A 27,164-nucleotide genomic window follows, 5' to 3' on the forward strand; every position below is an offset into this window, starting at 1 on the left:
TATAATCAGAATTTCCTCTTTAGTTAGAATTTCATTCTTTGTTCGAATTTTCTGTATAATTAGAATTTCATCTTCAGTAAGAATTTCTTCATTAATTTCCTCATTAATTAGAATTTCCTCTTTACTTTGAATTCTCTCTTTAATCTGAATTTCCTCTTTAGTTAGAATTTCCTCTTTTGGAAAGAATGAATTAAGATTTGGAAAAGAGCCCGTGGAGCTTAGATTTGATGCGAGGTTGGCTAGTGATGTTCCCATAAACTTGTAAGAATCAAGAAACCGAATACGAGTTATAGGTTTTGTGAATATCATTTTTGTAAATGAAATATACTTTTGACTTGTGTTTGTTATGGCAGAAATATTCCCTGGTGTTTTTGAAAGTTCATTTATAAATAGATGTGTATCATAGTTGGCGCTGTTGTGAAGAAAGACTGGAATAAAAGAAGGTAATTTATAATTAAGATTACAACAGGAATGAGCGGGACCTCTATATTTACCAGTAAGATGGCAATGATCCCTAACTTTAGGCTCCTCAATTTCCTCCTCACAAATATGACAGATATTGTTCTTTCTAAATTCTAATTTTTCTTCTTTGGTTAATTTCATCGGTTCATTTGTTTCTTTCATTAATTTAGTTAGTCTTATACAATCCTTTTCTAATCGTTTTACAAACTCTTGTGAAGCTTTTTTTCCACTATAATGTTCAAGTTTATTATACTTTTCTCCAACAGATGATTTGATATAATAACAGAAACCACAAGGAATATGTTTTTGATATTTATTTGTATATGGTTCTTTTGGATAAGGAGAAGCAGTATTTATCTTTTTAAGGATACATTCAAAATCAGCGTATATCACAAATGGGTGCATGATAGATTTATTATAATCTTCAAAAGAAATCTTTTCACCAGGTTTAGGCATTGTAATTACAGCTGATTTATGATTACTACAATATTTTGAATGTTGTTCTAATCGTTCTTTTGTATGAAATGAATTAAGATATCGCTTACAAAGATATATTTTGTTTGCTGTTCTGAATACCTGAGAAGAGATTAATCTTGATAAATTATTGATGTATGTGTAATGTGAATTCTTTCCAACACTAAAATATAAAAGATCAATGTGTGTTTCTTCATTTTTATAGTTGTTTGAAATTTTTAATATTTGAACTTTGTTTGTATCCGTTAATCCTTATACATTAATAGAAAGATTATTCTTTTTCTCAAATTTAGGAATATCTGTTAGTGGCATTGGGAATTTTAAATCTTTTATGTCCAAGGTATTCTCATATTTCATATATTGTTTTACTCTTTCTGAATTACATTTTGGTTGATGTAAGTGAGCAAGAACAGACCAGAGAAAACATTTATTATCATTATTCTTAATATTAACAACTGCCTTCTTTCGTTTTATTTCTTTTGGTAATTCAACATAAGAAGAAGCTTTAAGAGGGTTTGATTTTAGAATGTGTATATCTAAAAAGATGATTTTTTTTAATATTGAATCCACTTCCTACCACTGTATTATCAACATCCTCCTCTTGTCTTGATAGTTCTTCATCAACCCCACTATTCAAAAAATCTTGAAATGATGTTATAAAATGAAGATCTGTCCTCATATAAGGAGTTTGTTCTTCATCTTGTCTTTTCATATTCATTTTCACTCCCATATAAAACTTTAAAGTTTTCATTTCTTTTAATGTCTTTTTAATAAATTTTTCAACATCAGGTTTCACTATTTCAATTGATTCAACTATTGATGATGGACCGGGTTCTCCAAATTGAAAAATCCTTATTTTTATATGCCCTTTAAATGCCCCATCAGTGTTTTCAATATAATAGTCTCCCTTTACTTTAAACTCATTTTTCTTGTGTTTTTGTGATTGAAGATGCCTATTATAACTACTCTTCAAAACATCCTTTGAGCTGGTATCACAATGTTTTCTTTCCAACTCAAGAGGGGATATTTTGTGAAATAGATTAAATGTGTGTTTGTTGGTTCGGAGGTGTTTTCTATAATGTTTATATTCGTGATTACAAACATCGCAGTGTGTTGTATTCACCATATTTATATAATAAAACTTTGCTTAAACTAAAATTTTCTTGATGAAAATTTCGTTTATTTTACAGGTGAATCTGTGCTTAAACTAAAATTTTCTTGATGAAAATTTCGTTTATTTTACAGGTGAATCTGTGCTTAAACTAAAATTTTCTTGGTGAAAATTTCGTTTATTTTACAGATGAATCTGTGCTTAAACTAAAATTTTCTTGATGAAAATTTCGTTTATTTTACAGGTGAATCTGTGCTTAAACTAAAATTTTCTTGATGAAAATTTCGTTTATTTTACAGGTGAATCTGTGCTTAAAAACATTTTATCCTCCAACTTTTTCACTTAATAAATACAATGTTTCAAGACACAAAAGACAAGTTTCAATCAATCTCTTCATTTGTTAAAGATGCTGAGAAATATGTCAAGGATGTAAAATTGAACAAAGATAAATATAACAACTATTGGATAAAAACAATTATGGTGGATATGATGAGTTCTTCAATTTACTTCAGTGGAAGGGCTTTTAGTATACCTGGAAGAACATCAATTAAGGTATCTCTAACAAAAGTTTCTCCTCTCCTTCTGGCAATATATTCAAAACTAGAAAAAGCAATGAAACAAGAAAAGGTATCAAAAAATAAAAACCTTATGGATGAAGCTTTAGAAAGAAAAGATAAGACCATCTGTAATATGCAAGGAGAAATTTGTATTTTTTTCAACAACCCTAAAGATATAAATCCTGATGAAATAAAGGATGTTAATATATCAGTTGAAATGACATTTTGTTCAATTGTAGTTAAGGATCATTTTAAAATTACCTTTAATATAAAAAATGTAGCAGTTGAATCTGTTAATGAAAAAATGTATATCGATATCGATGGTAATGTTTTTTCTACTAATTAAATGAGCCAATATTCAACTGAAGATTTTGAAGATTATGAGAGTGATTATGATACCGAGAGTTTGCATTCAAACGATAGTTATGACACCGAGAGTTTGTGTTCAAATGATAGTTATGAAAGTATAGATGATTCTGAAAGTATCGAAGATGATATCGAAGATGAATTTCAGTTTAAGTAAAGTTTTACTTTATAAATATGAATAGTTTACTCGATTTTGAGCCTATTGAATTCCATGATTCTCCATATGACAAATTTGAGAATTGTCCTGCGTGTGAAAGACGGGGATTAAACACAGAGTCAAAAGCCTATAAACAATGTATATTCTGTGATTATCTTCTAATTAATGATAATCAAAAATATAAAAAGGAAAATAATTCTTTTAGATTTACACCAAAAATGAATTACTTTACAAGATTGATTAGAGAAATGAATGTAAAGTACGAGGGTGAGAACACACCTTTCCTTACAAGGGAAGAAACTGAACGTATTAGAGAAATGTTCAAAGGATTGTTGTTATATATTATTCATGGATGTGATTTTCAGGGAAATATCAACACAAGATATTGCATAAATAAAATAATGGATTATCTTGAAATTAAACCTGAACTTAGGATAAAATATAGAATTTCGAAAAAAGCCAATAATAAATTAAATAACCTGTTTTCCAAATATATAAATGAATGATTTTTTACCCATTTGGGAAAATAAGATAAAATTTGACAACCATAAAAATCTCCCAAATTCATTAAGATGCCTCATAGTTGGTTCAAGTGGATGTGGAAAAACCTGATTACTTTTAAAGATGCTCCTCACTCCCAACTTTTTAGATTATGATCATTTAATAATTTTCACAAAGTCGAGTTTTCAACCAGAGTATCAACTACTCTCACAAGGTTTTAATGCTGGTCTTCAAAAAGAAGATATAATCGGTTTATTTAAACTTCAAAAAAACTGAAATGATTTTAACATTGAAGATATAATACAACTATTTTGTGATACACAGAGATGTAAAAAGAAATCAAAACCGATAACTTGTATTCTGAGTGATAATACGGATGATATACCGTCTCCCCAAGATTTGGATAAATCCAAAAAGAACCTCGTTATCTTTGATGATTGTGTCAATGAGAGAAACCAAATGGTAATGGACAGCTACTACACAAGAGGGAGACATTCTTCTTGTAATTGTATTTATCTTAGTCAATCGTACTTTCAGCTTCCTCGTCGTTCCATCAGAAACAATGCTAATACTTTTATTTTATTCAAGTTAAATTCAATAGATATAAACAATTTTTGGAGAGACAATTGTTCTACATTATGTAGTAAAAAGGAATTTGGGGATTACATGAAACACACGACTGAAAAATATAAATATATTGTTGTGAAACAAGATGAGATATTAAATGATATTTTTCAATAAATAAATGGATGCGAAAGAAAGAGCAAGAAGATTTAGGGAACATCAAGAGTTGGTTTCAAAAGTTGTAAAACAGCAGGAAGACATAAAGAAGAAACGCAGACAGAAACTAACGGGCGAAGAAGCATTTGAAAGAAAACAAGAGAAATTTTTTAAACCACTTTTAAAAACTTCCCAAGAAAAAATGAAAGATGTTTCCACAGTTCCCACAGTAGAATATACTCCTAAAAAACTTCAAATGTTAAAAGATTTCAGTCAAATGACGGAGGAAGAATTAGAGCATATTGGAGAATTAGAATATCATGATGAAGAATTATTTCAACAACTGGAAGAGATTAATCAACCCCTGATTATATTGTGAATGCTGTTCAAAACAATGAATATTCAGCGGATTCAAAAACCAAAGCAGGGCTCATTCCAACAGAACAATCAGCAATATTTCATCTTGTTCAAGAAAAGGTATTGATATTTAATGATGAATTAAGGTTCTTGGGTTCTGCTCAACCCCCTGTTAAACTAACTCCGAGATTAATGTTTCTTCTCAGAAAAGATGGAAGACAAGGTTCAACTGTGAGGGATGAATCAAAGTATATTGATAAACCATTGGATATGGAAAATAATGATGATAGAGTATATATTGATCTGCTGAACACTCTAAATTATAAGGTTATTCTTTCTGGTAAAAGTAGGAAGAATGAGAAGGAGAAACACATTATTCAGGCTTTAAGTATCCTTGGTTCAGGTGTTAGTTTTCTTCCAAATGACCCATCACAATTAGTTAATAGACTGTTATTGTTGTTAGGCAGTAAGAAGGCTGGAAATAACAATTGTTTTAATGAAGCATCAGCCATTTTAGACCAGTTGATGAACATGAAAATAATTAATAAATATCAATATAAAGACATTTTATCTCATATTAAATAAGATGAGAAGCACAATCCTTAATTTCAATTTCACAACAAGCGACCACACATCTTCATTCCCATACCCACTACAACTTGACACAACAAAATAATATGAGGCATCTTTATTGTCCATGGAAACTTATAATACCTTATTTAATATAACCGAGAAAAATGACAAGTTTAGTTATAATCCGGGAAGTGGATACAAAACGATAACAGTCTCACCCGGAGCATATGAGATTTCTCAAATATCTTCCGAAATTGCTCGTCTTATAAAAGAACAGGGTGATGAACCAAAAAATATTGTTATAAACATTCAAAAACATACTTCAAAATCAACGATTAAAGTTAAAAATAACTACAAGGTTGATTTCACAATTGATAATTCATTTAGAGAGTTATTGGGTTTCTCCTCAAAAAAGATTGAAACTAATGGGACGTTTTACAGTGATAATGTCATTCAAATATCCTCAGGAATAAATTCGGTGTTAATTCACTGTTATTTGATTGATGGTGCTTATAATGATGGGAAAAAAACAAATACAATATTTTCATTCAGCGCATACTCAACCCCAATTGGTTATAAATTCAATATGGAACCCAAAAATTTGGTTTATCTACCTGTGTCAGGAAAAACCATACACAGAGTAAATTTTAGGATAACCGACCAAGATAATCGTGTGATTTCTTTTAATGGAGAAGTTATATCCATCAGAATTCACCTACGTGAAGTTTTCCAATAAATAAATACGATGGTTATTGTGAGGAAACACGAGTTGGGAAAATATAAAATAATTACTGGGGATGGGATGTTCCTTTCCCCATACTACAAGGGTGAAGGTATGTATCTTGGTAGAGGATACTATAAACCTAAGAGACAAAGAGGTGTTAGACATCAATTTAGAGGAGATGGGATAATTGATACTCTCATGGGTATTGGTTCAACTATTCTTAAACATAAAGATCTAATTGGTCCAACTGCTTCTGCTGTGGGAAATGTAGCAGGTGCTGTAAAGAGTATAAAAGATGCTCAGAAGGGATCTCATAAATTACAAGCAATAAAAGAAATTAAGAAAGGCAAAACTCAGTTGTCCCCCCAAGAACGACAGAAAATAATTCAAATACTTGGATCAGGGTTTCAAAAGTTTTAACATCTTTTTTTCCTAAATAAATACAAGTATGGAAGCAATTGATAGTATCTATGATGTGGATGATACTATTATTATCTCAAACTCCACTAAAAAAGAAGATTACTTCAAGGTAAATGCAATAACTGGAACAGACTGGAATACGAATGGTACAAAAAGTTTTGAAATAAATAATCAACAAACCTATTTGAATCTCTCCGAAAGTTTCTTGTTGTGTAAATTTAAATTCACTAAGGCTGGGAATAACACAAACGCTACACTTGTAAATGATTTCTTCTGGAAAATGTTTGATAGTGTGCGTTTGTATATTGGAACACAAGAAGTTGAAGCGGTTGATTATGTCTCTGCTGTATCTGAAATGATAAAATTTACACTCTATACATTCAGTGATAGAATGGGAAAGGGGTCTGTCGAAGGTTTTATTCCTGATATGTCAATGGGAACAAACACAGACCCTGGATATACTCAAAGGAAAGGAATGTATAATGATGATACAAAAGCAGAAAATAGTTTTACTGTGGCAGTTCCTCTTAAAGGTATATTTGGATTTTGTGATCATGATAAAGTTCTGTATGGCCTTAAAATTAGATTTCAACTACAAAGGAATGATAATGAAAATCGATTGCTTTTTGGTGTTGGTAGTGCTTTTGGTGATCAGAATAAATTTGTAATTGAGGAAATGAGTTGGTATATCAGTGAATATACTCCTAATCTTAAAACAGAAGAGATGTTGAATCGAAGACTTAACTCAAAGAAACCACTCAGTGTATCATACCTCAAAAGAAGATGTCAACACGTTAAACTCAATCAAACTACTTACACGTGGAATTTGGGTGTTCTGGAAGGAAAGCCACGATACCTGTGGATCATTTTTAAAAAGCCAGATGGTGATACTGCGACTGATAAGAATAATGCATTGAGTGATAATGCTAAGGTGAAACAACTTCGCGTTTCTCTAGATGGAACATTTTACCCACGAGATAGATTGGAAATTAATTGGGAAAAAAATGATTTTGCTGAAGCATACAAGTCTTACCAAAAGGTGTGTGAAAGTAATGGAAATAAAGAACCTATTTTGGATATGACAGCATTTAAAAGTTTGTATACAATCTATGCGTTTGACCTGAGCGCTCAAAAGGAAACTATAAAGTCTAATCGAGTGGATACTTCCCTATACATTGAAAGAGGAGAGAGTGAAGAAGTTGATACATATTGTTTGCTTTTGGAAGAAACAGAATTGCAGATTAATACAGATAATGGTGTGATGATTAGTCTCACATAATTTTTTGTTAAATAAATGAGTGGCATAGTACCAACTGGGGTATATGTTAATCAAATCAATCTTCATAAACTATCATCTTGTGTTCAAAATCAAAAGCCTTGTACGATTAACGTTAATACAATTCAGAGAAAAGGAGCAGTAAGAATTGATGTTTTTCTCACAAGAGAACAGGTTAAAATCTTGAATGACACTGGCTCACTTAAAATTAAAATGACAAAACCAATGTTGAAAAAATATTCAATAAGAGAGACGAGTGGAGGATTTCTCCCATTTCTAATTCCTTTATTTGCTGGTTTAAGTGCGGTTGGAGCATTGACGGGTGGTATTTCAACAGCGGTGAAAACTGCCAACGAAAGGAAGGCTCAACTCCAGGCTCAAAAAGAATTGGAAAGACATAACAAAGAGTTGGAGAAACAAATTAGTGGAAGTGGTGTAATTGTAGATTTTGCTGAAAAACTTGAAGGTCTGCCTGATAAAGCGAGATTGTTAGTTGGAGATATGCTTTCTTCTATAGCACAAGCAGGTGTAAAATTAACGAAAAGAGGTAATGGATTATATCTTTCTAATAAATAAATGAGCATTGATGAGTGGTTGAAAGAATTTGGAAAGAATACAACATCAAATTTACAACTTGTCAAATATTGTAAGAAATTAAAAATTCATAATGTGGTTATTTGTATGAGAGATGAATTAACAAATGTGCCGAAACATACAAAGAATATTATTATGAACTTAGAAGATAATAATGGGAACGGTTCTCATTGGGTTTGTATTTTTAATAGTCAAGACAAATATTATTTTGATAGTTTTGGTCTTCCGCCACCTGTTGAAGTCATAAAATTCTTACAGAATGGTGTTTATCAAACATTTCAAGTCCAAGAATTAAATTCCAAGTGTTGTGGCCAATTATGCCTATATGTGTTATTTCAACTCAACAAAAATAAAAAAAATTATGATATTATTTTTAATCTAATAGAAATGACTTATGTTGGTAAAGATGGTTCTATCTTTGGTGTATCTCAAGAACTGGATATTGATTTATCAAATTATTACACAAAGGCACAGGCTGAACGACATAAATATAATATAACCAAAAATATTAACATGAAAAATGCTTATAAATTAAAAAATTATCCAACCCCAACTGAAGCGAATGACTTGGTGAGATTAAGTGATTTATCACAATATATATACTTAAATAAAACGGCTGTGTATTCCAAAGATACAGAAGTGTTGATATTATCTCCAGGTCATACAGAATTCACAGTTCGAATTAAAATAAATTTTTATAAAGAAGGGCGTATCGTTTGTATGAGAATAGAACAATGGGGGTATGATATGAATGATTTAGGGTATAATTGGTCATTTAAAATTAACCTCGAAGACCTGGAACAATTAAATCAGTCTCGTAAGGAAGAATATTATCCACTTGGTATCGAGAATGAGTTTTGTGGGGCTACGATTAGTAAACAACAAATAAAAGAATTTAATAAGGGTAAATATAATAATGGTTTTGCCCTTGTTTATCTCATGAAAACAGAAAAAACAGGATTATATATAATAAGTAAGGAAATACAAAATGATTTAACTATGGGAAGATGGGGAGGTGTTTCGTGCCATAATATTATTCTAACATATATTTCTAATACATAAATGACAGCAAGAAGGCTTCAAGAAAATTATCATTTCTGTGTTCAAGCATACCTTCAAGAAAAGGGTATTCGGTATTTTAATAAATATGTTCTACAACATAAGAATGAGGTATTTTCAATAAAAGATTGGCATTATGCTGATGTTGATAAACCGACAACTTTAGATTTAATTAGAATGTTAAATAATGAAAAAATTATAAAGTTAAGAAAAGGTAAGGCTCTTTTAGAAATTCAAAAGAAATTTTATTGGTTTCCTGTTGTAAAAAAATTATTTTGGATACAGGAATAACAAGAAATCCTGATGAATATATGTATAATATTCTATGGGGTGTAAGCGATTCAAGGATAGTAAGGGATGAGGAAGGAGTTGAAGAAGAGAGGGAAGAGGAGGAAAAGGAGAAGGAGGAGAGGGAGAAGAAAGAGAAGGAGGAAAAGGAAAGAGAGAAGAGAGAGAGGCAGGAAAGAGAGAGAATAAATAAATATCAAAATATAGAAACCAGTGAGATTCAAAAAAGAATAGGGGTATTACAGAAAATAACTCAACCCACCGAGGAGGAAAACAAAGAATTGACAAGTCTATTTGCAATACTTTCGACAAGAGTATTGCTATCGACAAGCCATGGATTTTAATTCAAGTTTTTCATTTTTTTTTTTTTAAATAAATGGGGGAGAGAGTGAAGGCATTTCTAAGGATTCTTTATGTTTTAAAAATTAAGATTCAAATGTGCATGTTGGAAACTAAAAAGGTTTTTGCACTCTGCAGGAATTTTTCTCATAAATAAATGAGTTATTGTCTCAAATGTAAAAAGAAAACTAATACTAAAAATATTTCATATATTAAAAGTAAAAATAACAGGGTTATACAAAAAGGTATATGTTCGGTGTGTGGTTCAAAAAAAAATCAATTTATCTCCCAACACAAACTAGGAGGAGATATACAAAAGTTTTTATCAGGAAGTAAATTTACAACTACTGGAATACCAGGGGAATTACATCTTCCAGGGTATTCTTTCTGTGGTCCAGGCACAAACTTGGATAAAAGATTAGATGAGGCAGACAATCCTAAATCCTGGAGTTAGCCTATCAATAGAGTTGATGAAGTGTGCATGAGACACGATATTGATTATGGGAATACCACAACTTTGGAAGAAAAGCATGAAGCCGATAGAGAAATGTTGTATAATTTGTCTCTGATACAAAATCCAACCTTGAGAGAAAAAGTTGATCGGTTCATTGTGAAGAAGATGATCAGTGCTAAATTGAAACTTGGACTTGGAAATTCAAAAAACTTATAGGCTCTAATGATGCCATTAAGACTGAAGAGCAATTAGCTGATGAATAACATAAACCAATATTCACAAAGTTTCAGAGAAGGAAAGTTTATTCCAAGGAAGTTGATTATATCTGGTCTGCTGATTTGATTGAACTCAATAATGATAAGGGGTACAAGTATGCTTTAACCGTTATTGATTTGAGGAGTAGATATGCGTGGGTTGTCCCTTTAAAAAACAAAACAGGTAATACTCTTATGTTAGCTTTTCAACAGATATTTAATAAAAGTAAGAGAAAACCTAAAAAATTGTGGACTGATGAGGGTAGAGAGTTTTATAACAAGGCATTTATGAATTTTCTAAAAAATAACAGTATTACATTATACAGTACCTTTAATGAAGGGAAGGCAGTTGTTGTTGAACGTTTTAATCGTACCTTAAAAGAGAGACTGTATAAAAAATTCACACAACTCGGTTCACAACAATGGTTATCTTTTATTCAGGATATTGTGGATAAGTATAATGACACGATTCACACGTCAACAAATATGAAACCATCAGAAACATTTGCAAAATTAAAATATGAAAAAGAGATTAATGTCAGAAAACCTAAGTTCAAAGTTGGTGATATCGTAAGAATATATAGGTGGAAATCTCATTTTGAAAAGGGTTTTACTGAACGATGGACGAAAGAACTTTTTAAAATTGTTGATGTAATAGATATGGTTCCTTGGACTTATAAGATATATGATTTGGAAGGGGAAGAGATTTTAGGTTCATTTTATTCACAGGAATTACAAAAGACAAAGATAAATTGAAATTTTTTGACTCCGCCCCTTTTTGACTCCACCCACACAAGCCCCGCCTACACAAGCCCCGCCCACACAAACCCCACACAAACCCCACCACACACAAACCCCTCACAAGCTCCAATAAATTGAAATTTTTTGACTCCGCCCCTTTTTGACTCCGCCCACACACGCCCCTCCCACCGAAGCCCCGCCCACACAAACCCCACACAAACCCCACACAAGCTCCACACAAGCTCCACACAAAAACTCCACACAAGCTCCACACACACAAACCCCACACAAGCTCCACCCATATTCATCATATTCACATAATTAGTGATTAGTTAATTAGTTCCCCACACACACAACATGTTTATTTAATTAAAAAATTATCCACCGATGCTCACAAGCTCCACTCATCCACCCATCCCCCATCTCTCCACCCATCCATTTATCCACACAAACCCCATCCACATAAGCCTCATCCACATTCACCCCTCCCACACAAGCTCCACCCACATAAACCCCTGCCCACATAAACCCTGCCCACATAAACCCCTCCCACATAAGCCCTGCCTACACAAGCTCCACACAAAAACTCCACACACATAAACCCTGTCCACATAAACCCCTCCCACATAAGCTCCACCCACATAAACCCCGCCCACACAACCCCCACCCTCACAACCCCAACCCTCACAACCCCCACCCACACACACCCCGCCCACACAAGCCCCTCCCACACACACCCCACCCACACAAGCCCCACCGAAGCCCCGCCCACACAAGCCCCGCCCACACAAGCCCCACCCCTCATCCCCCTGTGCGCCCCCACCTTTGACCCACCACCTCCCTCATCCCACCCCCACCCTTCCCCACACACACACATGGGGAGGGGAGGGATGGGATGAGGGGGTGATGGGTCATTGGGGGAGCGCACCTACCCCCCCCCCCCCCCACCCTTCCCTCTCGTTCATGTCTTGATTATTTTTTTGTAATTCAGAATCAAGTAATTGTAAACAAAACAAATATAATTTATTTATATTGAAAATATTAAATATTCATTTGCGAGAATATATAATCTTTCCCAGCAATCTTCTTCAGATGTCTTGTGATTTCGAAACTCAGACACCATATTCTGTTTTGAAACAAAAAGTGGATAATAATTAGGTTTTATAAAGATAATTACATGGTAATATGAGTAAGCCTCGTTGACCACTGAATTAACACACCAGGAGCCTGTCATCCTTTCAAGGTCAATAAAATGAATTCCAGTGTACTGACAAAACCACGTCCAAACTAATGATGCAACCAACATAAGGCGACATTCTAAAGAGAGAGTGATATTAATAATAATTCAGAAATATTTATCTCCAGAAAATCATGTGTTGTACGAGTGATATTAATAATAATTCAGAAATATTTACCTCCAGAAAATCATGTGTTGTACAAGATTGCTTCAACAGCTGATGTTGTGCGATAGTGCTGAAAAAAAAAAATAATAAGTCAAGGGTATAGATGAAGAGACAGACAGAGAGAGATACAAACAGACAGGGAAAGCAACACACACACACACACACACACACGCACACACACACACATACACACACACACATACACACACATAGACACACACACGTGCCTCACCATTGGTTTAATTCATTCGAGATCAGAGACCAGTCATTATAAATCATTGACCTCTTCAATAAGAGCAGAGAGAGGTAGGTAGAAAGACAGACACACACACACACACACGTGTCTCACCATTGGTTTAATTCCTTCGAGATGAGAGGACGTGATAAGACTTCGTACCACTCATTGTAAATGTCTTTCAATTCTCTTCTAAAATCATTGATCTCTTCAATAAGAGTATTAATTTCATGCACCACGTCGTGATATGTAAACTCAATTTCTCCCAATGACCTGTCAGGGAAAAAATATATATATATATCAGAATTATCATGATTTAATTAATAATCATTTGCTTCATCGTTCAAAGAGAAAACCATACACAAACTTACCAACTCTGTAGTGGGCTGTTGTCTTCATCGGAAGAAAGAACGCCCATGCCTCAGTTGTAAAAATGAAAATCCCGTCTGGCAGAAACTTTGTCTGGCGAATCACTTATAAAGCAACGATGAGGAGATTGCTTAATCATTGGGGGTGGCCACAGGAAATGACAAGCTTCTCTTAATGATCTCATCTGGCCACCGCCCGAGTTGCAAATCATTTTTGTACATAAACCACGCCATAAAAAAGTTTTGATTCAAATGTTTTCAGTTCGTGTTCTGAAATAAAATATAAACACGAGACCTTGTCTCACAGAATAGTTCCTATTTTTTCACAGCATGACAGTCCAAAACCACTTCCTCATTCACACAGCACGACCGTGTCAAAAAAAACACTTCCTCATTTTCACGGCATGAACTGAAAACATTTGAAACATTTGAAAACTTTTTTTATGGCGTGGTTTATGTACAAAAATGATTTGCAACTCGGGCGGTGGTCAGATGAGATCATTAAGAGAAGTTTATCATTTCGCAATGGCACAAAAGGGGTATCTTAAAGAATATAAAGATTCAAATGTTTTGTTTTTCAATATTTTAGATGGGGATTATTGTGCAAAGAAAATTAAACTATTGAAGGAATTTGAGAATGAACAAATGTTTATAGGTTCAATGAGTGAGCTAAACAATATGCATCGGTTATTTGATAAAGAGTGCCCCGAGGCTTAGACGTTTCAGATATTTCTTTAGAATCACCTTAAACAAATCTTTATCTTGTTGTATGGGTTATTTGAATAGAGAGTGTCCCAGGGCTTAGACGTTTCAGATATTTCTTTAGAATCCCCTTTAACAAATCTTTATCTTGTTGTTTGGGTTATTTGATAAAGAGTGTCCCGAGGCTTAGACGTTTCAGATATTTCTTTAGAATCACCTTTAACAAATCTTTATCTTGTTGTATGGGTTATTTGAATAGAGAGCCCCTAGGTTAAAAGGGGAGACAAATAAATATACCTTGGGCTAAAAAGGGGATTTATTTTTTTAGGGGAAAAAAAAGAAAAATTTCATGGCTGAAAATCCCCCATTCATTTACATGGGGAAAAGTGAGCCAGAACCAGTATTCTTTCCCTACTTGTGTATGTATATATATATATATATATATATATATATATATATATATATATATATATGTATGTATGTATATATATATATATATATATATATATATATATATATATATATATATATATATATATATATATATATATATATATATATATATATATATATATATATATATATATATATATATATATATATATATATATATATATATATATATATATATATATATATATATATATATATATATATATATATATATATATATATATATATATATATATATATATATATATATATATATATGTGTATGTATATATATATATATATATATATATATATATATATATATATATATATATATATGTGTATGGATATATATATATATATATATATATATATATGTGTATGGATATATATATATATATATATATATATGTGTATGTATATATATATATATATATATATATATATATATATATATATATATATATATATATATATATATGTGTGTGTATGTACACTCGAGGAGTGTGTTTTGTTTATTTGTGTTTATGTCCAAAGAATTCCGAGCCAAAAACACATCCCCCCTTTAACACATTAGTTTCTATGGGAAAATATGTTTTGTTTAACACAGTTTCGCTTATCATAAGGTTTTCCAGGAACGCAACCCTTGCGAAAAGCGAGGACTTACTGTATATATGTATATATATATATATATATATATATATATATATATATATATATATATATATATATATATATATATATATATATATATATATTAAAAATAAAACTATTATTTACATTCGAATGGGTTTCGTGACAACCCTAACAGAATGAGTTTATGATTCTAAGTTGAAGACAAACATTGAGGTTCGAAACTTATGAACTGAAGTAAAAAACAGAGTGATTGTTATATTTTGTTTGCTCTTCCTACATTTCACATCATTAAAAACAGAGCCAATTTGAGTTATCATGTGAAGTTAGCATCTTCCCTTTTTAATACATTGATTGAATTTAGATTAGTAACAATTGTGTAATAGGGTGCTTGAGAGATTGCAATTCTGTCTGGTCTGGATTCAACCCCGACCCATCAATAAAGTTTCAGACCCTTGATCCACAACAGGCAGTCTTTGGTCATGTGACTCTCTGTGAAAAGGAGGAAACCTCCACCTGCTGACTTTTGTTTCTGGATGTTGTTTATTTCGGGATAGTTTTATGATTCGTTTGGGGGGATATTGACTTTGAGTGTACAAGGAGAGTTCCATCAGTATGCCAAATTTAAACTTTCTAGCCCACCTACAAAGTACTAATCATTTATATCAGTGAATGAGTTTGTGGTGAGAAAGATCTTCATATATATATATATATATATATATATATATATATATATATATATATATATATATATATATATATATATATATATATATATATACATATAGATAAATATATCCCCTTTCGGGGTCTTTCACTGGAGAAGTAACATTGTTACCTTGACAGTCTATTTTTTTAAGGTTCTTCTGATTAAGGGCTGCTTTTTCAAATATCCAATGCTTGTCATATTATAATTTCCACAACCATGTACATTCAACCAAAATCTGCTTGTGATCAATTTGATGGCCACCTAACTCAATGCAACCACTGCATTTGGCAATCAGTTTGCTGCACAGGCACGCACTGTCATGATAAGCTCAGTGTGAGTTCTGTTTCTGAAAGCTCCCACATTAACGACACAACTTTTGGTTGATCACATGATATCGTGTGATCACATGATTTTTATATTTGATTTACTGAAATGCCTGCTAAGGATGAGCCAGCTTTTTAACTGGGTTTAATTATTCTTGAGTGTATTTAAGACGAGATGTTTCACTGTTTAACATGATAAATCGTGTGCATGCGTCATAACTGTAGTTTACTGGCCTTTTCACCGAATGCCCACGACAGGTTTTCTTCGACTGTTGTGGATCCTTCCTTCACTGTTCATCGTTGCATTTAGTTGATATATCCACCGGCAATAAATGCAATCCACAATTGCGATTTATCCATAAATTACACCTTGTCGCAACCAAAAGACGAGCTCCAAAAGCATTACAAGCATTGGACATTTGAAGCACCAGTTGCATGATGGATGGAATGCATCTTTATGGGGTGATTAGCATGTTACACTCTAGATCTTGACAGAAGCGGGAAGATTGATGCTTGATACAATTCTTTTGAATTACTTAGCAACAAGGAAATTGGTTTCCATTGAATCGGAATTCTTAAATTGCCAATGAGTGCCAACTTGGAAAATCCATTGCTATTTCAAACAGAAATCCCGCCGCCGTGTTTCTCACTCAATCGTCTCACCATATGTCCTGTTTTGTGTAAAAACCATCCTGAGCCCTGTCAGCATTGTTACCCTTCTTCCATTTCCCTTCCGCTTTCTTGTTCTTGTCTCCCCTCTGTCCCCTATGTGCTCAGTCTCATCCCCTTCGGCCCCACGGGCGATGGAGGCCAGGGGCTACCAGCCTTCCAGCTGCTCCTCAGAGGAGATATGGGTTCTTCGAAGGCCACTATCAGGTGATCAGATGTGCTTCTACTTCACTTGTGGAGGCTTTTAGAAGCCCAAGTTGCCTTTCGCTCCACATCACATTTATCAAACCCATCTCCATTTCAACAAGCCGGGAAGGGAATAGAAAATCAATTTATCATGAGAACCGTCATTGTGCTTCTGATATCATCATTGTCTTCTGATATAATCATTTCTTGTTTTGTCGTTTCATTCGGGGAGGAAATCACACACCTTATGGGTAGATGTTCGATGATTTTGATCATTGGTTGTGTTAACAAACCATGACAGAGAACAGCAGCTGTTGCTTCCTGGGGAATCACATGCCGAGAGCTCCCTCGCTCCTTAAATATGTTTTTTGAAGCAACAGCTATCAATATATATATATATATATATATATATATATATATATATATATATATATATATATATATATATATATATATATATGTAGCATCTGTTCCTTCTGTTCGTAATAAGAGGATCAGAAGCAATTTATGTCCATTGTGATTATGCACAATTCTCAGGTAATTTCGGAAGAAATGTATCCGAGTGGAAATGGAATAGGTTAGTGTATCAGACATTAGCACAGCACACACGTTTCGCTTCATGAACTTCATCCAGTCAGCTTTACGTTCTTTTGAAATCCCTCGCATGGAAATTACCTTGTCGAGTTTTGTTTGTAAGGCTTGACAATTTACCAACATTACCAAGAGACCTTTTACACCTAAATGAGTTGGGGTGTCCAATTTCACCCGCAAATCATTGAGCAAGAAATTGCCTCTGGATGCAATCCGATGCATCGTCCCACTGTCATTTTGGTTCTCATCTGACATTGCCAGCATCTAGGCTTTAACGATTCAAACCAAATAATCGTCCTGCCAATTCCTTCCTTAATGGAGGAGAAATTTGGGATGAGGGCTTTTTTTCTTTTCTCCATATTGCCAAGGGAACTGGCTTCTTACCGAATTCCAAAGTGAACATGATTCTTCATTGAAGATTACTGGGGTGAGCCATGTTTTTGTTGATTCTGCATGTTACCCTTTTGGCAGGGTTTAATTTCTCTTGAATTAGCGACCAGATTGAAGACCAGGTGAGAGTAAGCCTCACGGAGAATCAAGTACCCAGGGTACCGGTTTGCATTGTCCTAGCCGGGTGTACCAAAGAGATGGGTGTGTGATTGCTAAAAAAAAACAAAACAAAGGAGGTGTGGGTACAGGATCGCATCCTGAACGCAGATGGGAATTTGTAATTATCCCAGATTAAATAATGTCGAGATTTGATAATGTTACTTTCGCACGATTAGATTTCTGAACGGTCGCAATCTGTTACGAATGGTGTCAGCCCATATGCCACCACTGCACAAGTATTTTTTTCCCCAATAATAATAAGTGTACAAGGAGAGAACAATTTGCCATTCAACAGACTTGCCCTTCGTGTTCAATTTTCAAAAATCCTTTGAGAAATAGCAAAGAACTATTATCAACAAATCTTTCCTGGGATTATGATTTCATACCACCGAGAACGTTTACCTTGATCATCAGTGAATGGAGAACGGTTGGATCATTCATGGCTTTGGATGATGTAGGTTGGCTTTGGAAGCTCTTCCTGCGGTCCACGGGGCCAGAAAGGACAAAAACACACAAAGCACTTTAAAAATTCAGACTAGAAGAAAATTTTGACATCTGATCAACCCGTGCAGTTTAATATAGGCCATTGGATGAAATCAGCCGGATGTGAGAAGCAAAAAGCTGATGTTTTCAGTGTTAAACATTTGTTGTAGAAAGAAGGATTAATACCTGAAACATCAGCTTCCCACGGTGGTTAACATGCCTCAATCGACGTCGTGTTGATATCATCCATCGTTCTACCTGTCTGCAGATGCAGATCGACACTAACCTTCATCAGCAAGAAGAGTCTTCATTCTACATTGTGTAGTTCGACTCCTACTTGGCTTACAGTCTGATATCAAAATGATTGTGAGGTCGAGTGCATTATTTTATTTCCACGATAATGTTGTGAGAGACGAGAAGCCATGCAGATGAATCGTACATGAGGCAGCATCTCAGTGGGATGTACCCAGGATATTGGAAATAATGTTCGTAAATTGACTAACGCCTCCCTGTTCTGAAGAAGGCCAAATTAAGGCAGTTTCGCTGAACCAAAGTTCAATTGGAATTCGGAATTTTCTTTCACGCAGCTGTGAGCAACTTTCATTCGACCTGGATACAATGAATGGTTTGACTTCATGAAAGCGTGTTTTCCATGGACTTTGCTTCTTTATTTGAACTGTGAAATGAATCCATTGCAGTGTGTGTAATTGTTGTGGAAATAAACAAAAATCCACTAATTACATATTTTTGGTTTAACTCGATATGCAGAGCAACCTGGTGGTCCCCTGTTAAAATCTAATTTTGTTTTGTCTGTACATTGCTATGGCAGGCCTCTAACACAGTTTGAGATTAAACAAAAGTCAAATTGACATTGGGGTTGAAGTTGTTTTTGGAATTGTTCACATTTACTAAGGCTTTGACTTGGCTTCCTCACAAATATCTGGACTTCTTTTTTTTGCATTTGTAATTATGCAAAGCATGGCCTGGTATGATTTATCTTGGCAAGGCAAACAGAGCCTTGTAGCTTCTGTACGGGTCACTGTGTGCGGTATCTGTCTCCCATGTGACGCCATCAACAGCTCCTTGTGCATCCTTGTGTGTAGTCGAGCGTAGAAACAGCGGCAGCACAGGAAGTCTGGCAAGCGCGCGCAGCTCGGGCAGTGGACAGAGTGCCAGCAGTGCCGAAACGCATCATGGCGTGCCCTCTGATGCTGGAAAGGTTCGTCGTCTCTTTTTCATCTTGATGTTGAGTTGTTGCACAAAAACCTTGGTCTATTTACATGTTGTGCTGGTAGGTAGCTTATAGGTATGTGCACTCACCTTGAGCTGTCTAGCCTGAGTTTGTCTCTTGATCCAGCCGTAAACTGTCATCTTGTTGTATCAGGGCGATGTATCAATGTGCGTGTCGTCCATCGGATGGACGTTAGGTCGTCCATCTGCAGCACTTCTTGTGGTGGAGGCTAAATATCCCTACTTGTCTTGTGAAGAGTAGGTGTGTTATTGCCAGCACCCTGGACAAATTAGAAATTCCTGCCTTGACTGAATCCTGGGAAGGCAATCACAAACTACCCAAAATAATCCTTGCCAGAGGATTGCTTCGGCAGTACCGTTGCTCTGTAATGAGTATGGTGTGCTGCATTGATGATGACAGTTTTCCCCAATGCACTGACACCTCAGGCATTAACTCTTCATGAGAACAAGTTGGAATCTCTTGGTCGAAATTTGTTCAACCATAGACTTGTCTTGAACTTGTTGAACTTCTTTTTCCAGTGGTGACGCTGTAAGAGTAAAGCCCCTTCCACACACCTACATGTGTCGTGACAAATGTTTTGGCTGTCCCTCATGACCATGAAGCCTTCATGAAGTTCACCTTTTAACTCTTTACACTGACACCACCAGCAGGGCTTTTGTTGGTGTCAAAAGACATGCTCATAATAGTCACCTACCTACCCAACTCATCCACCAGGTTTTGTCATAATCCATCCACAACTTTTTGAAATATTGTACTATATATCGTTTTTAGCCCCAATCTCTCAATGGTGAAGAATCACTTCTTAAAATAAATAAATTCTCCAATCGGGATCTGGATCTTCACCAAAATCCAATCAATTCATCCTTGTCACACATCAAACCTGTTCATCAAATGTTGTCTGAATCCATAACGTTTTGAGAAATCCTGCTTATGGACAGACAGACAGGCAGGGGTGAAAACATAACCTCCATCCACCTTCGGTGATGGAGGTAACAATGATGAACAAAAATACGATCTGATGGGATATGCTTTGATTAGCTGAGCAGTTTGGTACGATATATTCTCTGCTTAATGAACCTTAAATTTGAATGTCTGCTTTGTGAAAATACTTTATCTTATGGTTAAGTCATTTTTTGACAGATTAAGCACTTTAGTCTTTTCAACATTTTCTTATTTAGAGTGGAATGTCAAAGTAACATTCAAATATCAGGATTCCTGCAATTTAGTATTCAAAAGAGAGAGAGAGAGAGAGAGAGAGAGAGAGAGAGAGAGAGAGAGAGAGAGAGAGAGAGAGAGAGAGAGAGAGAGAGAGAGAGAGAGAGAGAGAGAGAGAGAGAGAGAGAGAGAGAGAGAGAGAGAGAGAGAGAGATATATATATATATATATATATATATATATATATATATATATATATTGGGACCATACTTAGTGCAGAGCGTTGGTGCTGCTTAAGCAGTCTCCTTGGCTATTGGGCACAATCCTGGACGGGTCACCACTCCGACACAGTATACCAGCAAGTTGGCACTCATTTTGCCAACCCTGAGTTAACCCCACCTGGTATTAATTCAATAGCTGAGCAGGATTTGAACTCAGGACCCTAGGATCCAAAGCCCGCCACCATAACCATTAAGCCAACACCAGGCATTATGTTAACAAGACTCAACCATTATTTCATGGTCAGTTAATTCTGATCCGAAAAGTCAACCTCAAAGTAGATTTGTTCACATTGCCTTACTTTTGTATCAAGCCTGGTGTTAGCCTAGCGGTTCGGATAGTTGGCTTATGATGTTTGGGTCTTGAGTTTGAGTTCCTGCTGGCTGTTGAATTAACAACAGGTACGGTTGACTCAGCATATCATCCTTCTGAGGTTGGTGAAATAAGTACCAGTGAACTGGTAAAGGAGGGCACTGCATCAGTGGCACATCTGTGTCCCCAGACAATGATGCAACCAGCAGCCACAGGCTGCACACCATTGCTACCTTTTGTATCCTGAGAACAATTGTTATATCCCAATCAACACTTGTTCGATACAGATTCTTGGGCTTGAGAGGAGAAATGTGGGAGGTCTGAAATGGGACTGAAGTGTAAAGAAAAGGGACAGATGGAAGGGGGTTGATAAGGCAAGGGTAAGAGAGAAGGAAGTTCCCAAATGAAGGCAAAAAGGAACAAAATAGTTTAACCTAGAGTCTGGTAATTGCTTGGTTTGGGTAATTGGTATGTGTGAACATGATTTTACTTTGTTTTGTCGTCTAGACACACCATCTTGGCGTGTCGCAGGCATCAATGTTGATCAGTCCATCGGCAGTGGATCATCAGGGCAGAGCTGTGGAGCAAGGTGAGAGGTACCGAGGAAAAGCAAAACATAACACACACTACATATATTAACCAGAGAGTTCAAAGAACACGATACCCAACACAGTGTTCAAGCATATGCTTCAATTTTTCATGAAATAATGATTTTAAAGATAATTTTTTTCAAACTTCCAAAAGTTTAGCACTATTGAAGCAGTCTTATACACCACCCTATATAACAACATGTCAAGTACTTCAAAACTGGAGGTTTGTGGAAGTGCAAAGAAAGCAATTTGTGTTCGAGTGTTCAATTATAATTCATTTTAAATAAAATAAAGATTGTAAAACTCGTATTAATTAATTAATTCTGGAATATACCGCCGTTGATGCAGTGTCTATTACACCACCTTAACACATGATATGAGTTATTCGTGCTTGTTGTATGTGTCCTTTATGACATCCTTAAAAACAGTAAGTTTCCTGTTTGGAATGATACTCGATTTTGTTTGTCTGCCAGCCAGGCAAACAGAGTTAAAAAATCTAATCTCACTTCTCTTTGTGTATGTGCGATCATGACAAATTCAGAGCCAATACACAATGAAATGAAACACGTCTTCCGATTCATGTTCCGCTTCGTGTTCAAAATATAACATTCAATTTAAATAAGTTCTTCCTCGATCATAAACTGACATTTGTAGACAGACAGACGGATGGACGGACATGAACCAATTGCCTAACCACACTTTTCGCTTTGTGTGTGCGGAGTAATTATATCGAGTTTAATTGTTTTACACGCTGATGATTCAGCCATCTTGGATGTTGAGAGTATTGAACAAATGATGATAAACATTATACAAATCCATTGAGCAAGTAAATGCAACCATGCATTTTATAGGAAACACCAAGTTTTTAACTATTTCGGGCCTGAACTAGTTTGACTGAGAAGTATACTCCATGCTTTCCGTTAATAGAAGCCCAAAGCAGAATCGGTCAACAGGTTTAGGTAAACGATTTTCCTTGGTTTAGAAACAAATAGTGTTTGATTCTCATGAGCAAAGATACTACAATTCTGGCCTGAACTTGTTCAGGACTCCCTGGTGGAGACAAGGCGTACGTGTCTGATGTAAATCTGTTTCTAGTTGTGTACTTAACTCTCCCATCTGCCTTTTGTAGTGTCCCGGATTCAGGCCACATGGACATTTCAAGGAGGCGATGGTATCTGCACTCGGACTGTTGATGGTAGGGTAAGTGACTTCAAAACACGCATGGGTCAAGTGGGGATAGAGGCAAACACTGAGTTCAGTCATTCAGCTTTGTTTCAAGCAAAGTCAATTTCGATGCCGTTTGAGGTGAGGTAGTGAATGAAGAGGGAGCATACACCAAAGATTAATTTAACAACCACAAGGATTTTGATGTTTTCACCATTATCAATGTACACTTGGGCATACCCAAAGTCTCAGCAATATGGATTGCCTAAAGCCTCATGTGGCAAGCTATTGAAGCTGCTCAATGCATATTCATCTGACTTTATTACTTGTCTGGTAACTGATGATGGAACTTAGTTTCATGACTGAAACACTGAAGCCAAATTGGAATCCATGCAATGGAAGCACAATAAATCACCCCTACACTGCATCCAACTTTCAGCTAACGACTGAAGCAACCGCGATGTGAGTGAGGGAACAATTTTTTAAAGTTCAGTTTTACTGATGTAGACCATTTGAAGAACAAATGGAACACGTGCATTCTAGTCAAGAGACGTGTTACAAAACAAAAAACGTTCGGGCTTATGTCGGGAAATTTTTCCTACCTCAAATAGCCATATCACCGCTATCGTTGTTCACTCTTTAACTAATTAAAATTGCCGATTTTCTTTTTTCGTCTTACTACTTCCTGCTACGTTGTCTGCTGTAGCTTTCTACTTTTGTTTACGCATACAATTGTTCTTCTTCTTGCATATGACAGCTTGGCTGCCAGGTAGCTATCATTTTGTTGGAGTGCGACTATGCAGCTGATGCTGTCCCCTTATACCAGTACACTGGTGCTCATTTCGCCGACCTCAGAAGGATGACAGGCTGAGTCAACCCCCACCTGGTGCTAAATCAGTGGCCAACGGGGCTCAAACTCAGGACCCAAGCCAGCCGTCCTCACCACTATGCCAACATCAGGCTTACACAGTTGTTGCCGAGAGTCTACTTGCGCCACATTTAAGTTTTCCTTCATGGGATTTTCTGGAAAATTCTCAAAATGGTGTTTTCATAAACATCTGCTTCATACACTTCACATTCTGTAGTTTACGTGTTTGTTTGTTTTTCATTTTTTCCAGTTTTTTTGTTTGTGTGTTACATTTTTTTGTTTATTGACAGTGACGCTGTTAATGTTGGTATTTCACTACTCAAATCAAAATCAGCGACAATCGGCAAATATTTTTTGAACTCTCCCGATCAGTTAAACAGATTGAGAAAACTTCGTTTTCCCTTGATGTAGATGAACTTTGCATGTCAATCAATCTTGCCGTGTTGATCTATGTTTCAACGTGTTGATCAAAAAACATCCCAAAACCATCATCTAAAGTGTGTGTGCGTGCGTGCGTGCGTGCGTGCGTGTTGCATCAGTGATTGAAGTTTAGTGCTAGCGATTAATATTGTTTCCACGTATGCTATCCTAACTTGTGTTGTGAGTACAGTGAATACGCTATAAGTGATAGTGAATAAATGTGCACGTTCAGTCGTCTTGCATGCAAACCCAACCGGAAGTTTGCACGGTGACTATAGCTCGTGAAAAAGGTAGAGCACCAACAATGGCAGCGATCTGACTATTTCAGGTTGCAATAATTGTGCGTATCTCAATCATGAGAACATTTTGAATACCCTCAAACCCCAGCAAGCAAAATATTTATTTGTGAATTAACTTTAAATTTGTACAGGATAGTGGACAAAATTGTCAACCATGTTTGTTTGCACATCAGATAAAAGTTAATGGACTAAAGTAAAGCAGAAGGCCACAAAGATCAAGTTTTTGTTCAAATAAAAGGAGATAACAGGTTGGTGCTGAGGTGTCATCCACCAGATGGCGGTCTCCTTGGGTTAACCTGAGGCGGTCCCTTCAGGTGGGTGCCTGAAATGTCCTATCCCTAAGAGAGGATGATCACCTGTCTCTGTTATCGTCTGAGCTCAAGCGTTTGAACATCGGTATTGCAGCTCTCTCTGAGGTTCGGAGACCGGATTGCGGCGAGATCATGGCGGATGATTACACTTACTATTGGTCTGGCAGCTCTGATGGTTACCATGCCCAAGGAGTTGCTGTATATGCCCAAGGAATAAGCTGACTCCAATGTTAATGAGTGTATGATGAGACTAAGGATTCGTCACTCCTTGGGTGTCATTTCCCTGGTCTCTGTCTCTGCTCCGACTGAGGCGAGTGATCTCACCGTGAAGGACGCATTCTATGCCACGCTTGAGTCTGTGCTTGATCACTGCCCCAGGTGAGATACTCTTCTAGTCTTGGGGGATTTCAATGCTTCACTGGCATTGATAGGGATGGTTATGAGACATGTGTTGGTCCCCATGCATCTGGAACTGTGAAACAAAATAGCAGGAAGTACCTTGACTTTGCAAGGTCATGGACTAAGGGTGGCTGGTTCATGATTTCAATGCCCACAGGCTCATCGCTGGACTTGGTATTCCAACGCTGATGGTGTGGCAAAAGAGATTGACCATGTGCTCATTGATGGTCACTGGAGGATGATCCAGAACTGAAAGGTCCACCGGAGTGCTCAGTTCCTCAATACCGACCACGGGCTTGTTGTGGCAACTCTGAAGTTGCATCATAAATCTGGGAGAATGGTACCATCCCAGCCTTGGCTGGATGTTGGCAAGCTCAAGGATGAGAGGGTAGCTGAGAAGTTTACAAACAGGCTGAGTGGGGACTTGGGGGGTCTGGGTGCTTTTGGAAAGCCTGGAGAGTTGTGGAGTGCCTTTCAGACCACCATCCTTGATATTTGCCCATGGATGTATTGGAACTCACCCCAGGGCGAAGAAGAATTTTGTCTCTCAAGGGACACTGGATGCCATTGACCAGAGTCACAGGGCCAGGCTGAAAGGCAGAGCTGAGCTGTTCAGGGAGTTGAGGTGTAAAACTGCATGTGCGCCGACAAGGTGGACAAGGAGGCCGACATACCAGGAATCTGTGAAGGGGTAGAGCATCACCTGTGGTCAAGTGATTCTCGTCCTGCTTTCCAGGGGAATTCACGCATTGCGTTCCTCCAAGTCCATCCCTTGGTGTACTGAATTTGGAGGTGAGGGTGGTGGGCTCTTGACAGAGCAGTCAAAAGTGAAGGCCCACTGGGCCAGTTACTTTGAGCAGCTGTACCAGGCTGACCCATCAGCTGTTGACTTGGACGTCAGGGGTGTTATTATCCCTATTGCTGACGCTCCAATCAACTGTGATCCACTTTCGTTTGTGGAAATACAGGCTGCGGTGGAATGTTTGAAATTGGGTAAAGCTCCTGGGATCTATGGCATCCATGCTGAACTTCTCAAGGCTGGTGGAAATGCTGCACTCGTGGCGTTGCATGCAATTCTGTGCTCTGCCTGGAACACAGGCATCATCCCAACTGACTGGAAGAGGGGGCCTTGTTGTCCCTCTCTGAAAGGTAAGGGTGATTGCCAGGACTGCAACAACTACTGAGGGGTGACGCTGCTCTCATTGTCGGGCAAGGACTTTGCTCGAATAATTCTCGATAGGGTTCGCCACCATCTGCTTGAGCACCAGCGTCCAGAGCAGTCAAGCTTTACACCAGAGAGGTCAACGATTGACCGTATCCTTGCTCTTCGGGTCCTCACCGAATGCAGTCGAGAATTTCGGCAAGGGCTGCTTGCAGCTTATGTTGATCTCTGTAAGACGTTCGA

At 36.2% G+C, this 27,164-nt stretch overlaps 1 protein-coding gene and 1 long non-coding RNA gene across 5 annotated transcripts in view; one reads left to right on the top strand and one right to left on the bottom strand.

Moving 5' to 3' along the window:
* The window catches only part of LOC147022052 (caskin-1-like), a 268,997-nt gene that overhangs the window by 197,260 nt on the left and 44,573 nt on the right, over positions 1-27,164 (top strand). For 3 of the 4 annotated variants that reach the window (XM_085892623.1, XM_085892624.1, XM_085892627.1), the window contains 4 exons: positions 17,010-17,108; positions 19,814-19,929; positions 22,216-22,297; positions 23,428-23,498. In XM_085892623.1, the coding sequence (XP_085748749.1) occupies positions 17,010-17,108; positions 19,814-19,929; positions 22,216-22,297; positions 23,428-23,498 (368 nt within the window). The remainder of the gene's footprint in view (positions 1-17,009; positions 17,109-19,813; positions 19,930-22,215; positions 22,298-23,427; positions 23,499-27,164) is intronic. The other variant, XM_085892626.1, reaches the window with a different exon arrangement.
* On the bottom strand, positions 12,402-13,347 carry LOC147022056 (uncharacterized). The gene is made up of 3 exons (XR_015061052.1): positions 13,180-13,347; positions 12,843-12,900; positions 12,402-12,553 (listed from the first exon to the last, which is right to left on the bottom strand). It is a non-coding gene; the product is annotated as an uncharacterized LOC147022056 (long non-coding RNA).

The sequence above is a fragment of the Eptatretus burgeri genome, chromosome 8 (assembly GCF_056783735.1).
Source record: "Eptatretus burgeri isolate ZD-2024b chromosome 8, Ebu_testis_v1, whole genome shotgun sequence".
NCBI classification, from domain to species: Eukaryota; Metazoa; Chordata; class Myxini; order Myxiniformes; family Myxinidae; genus Eptatretus; species Eptatretus burgeri.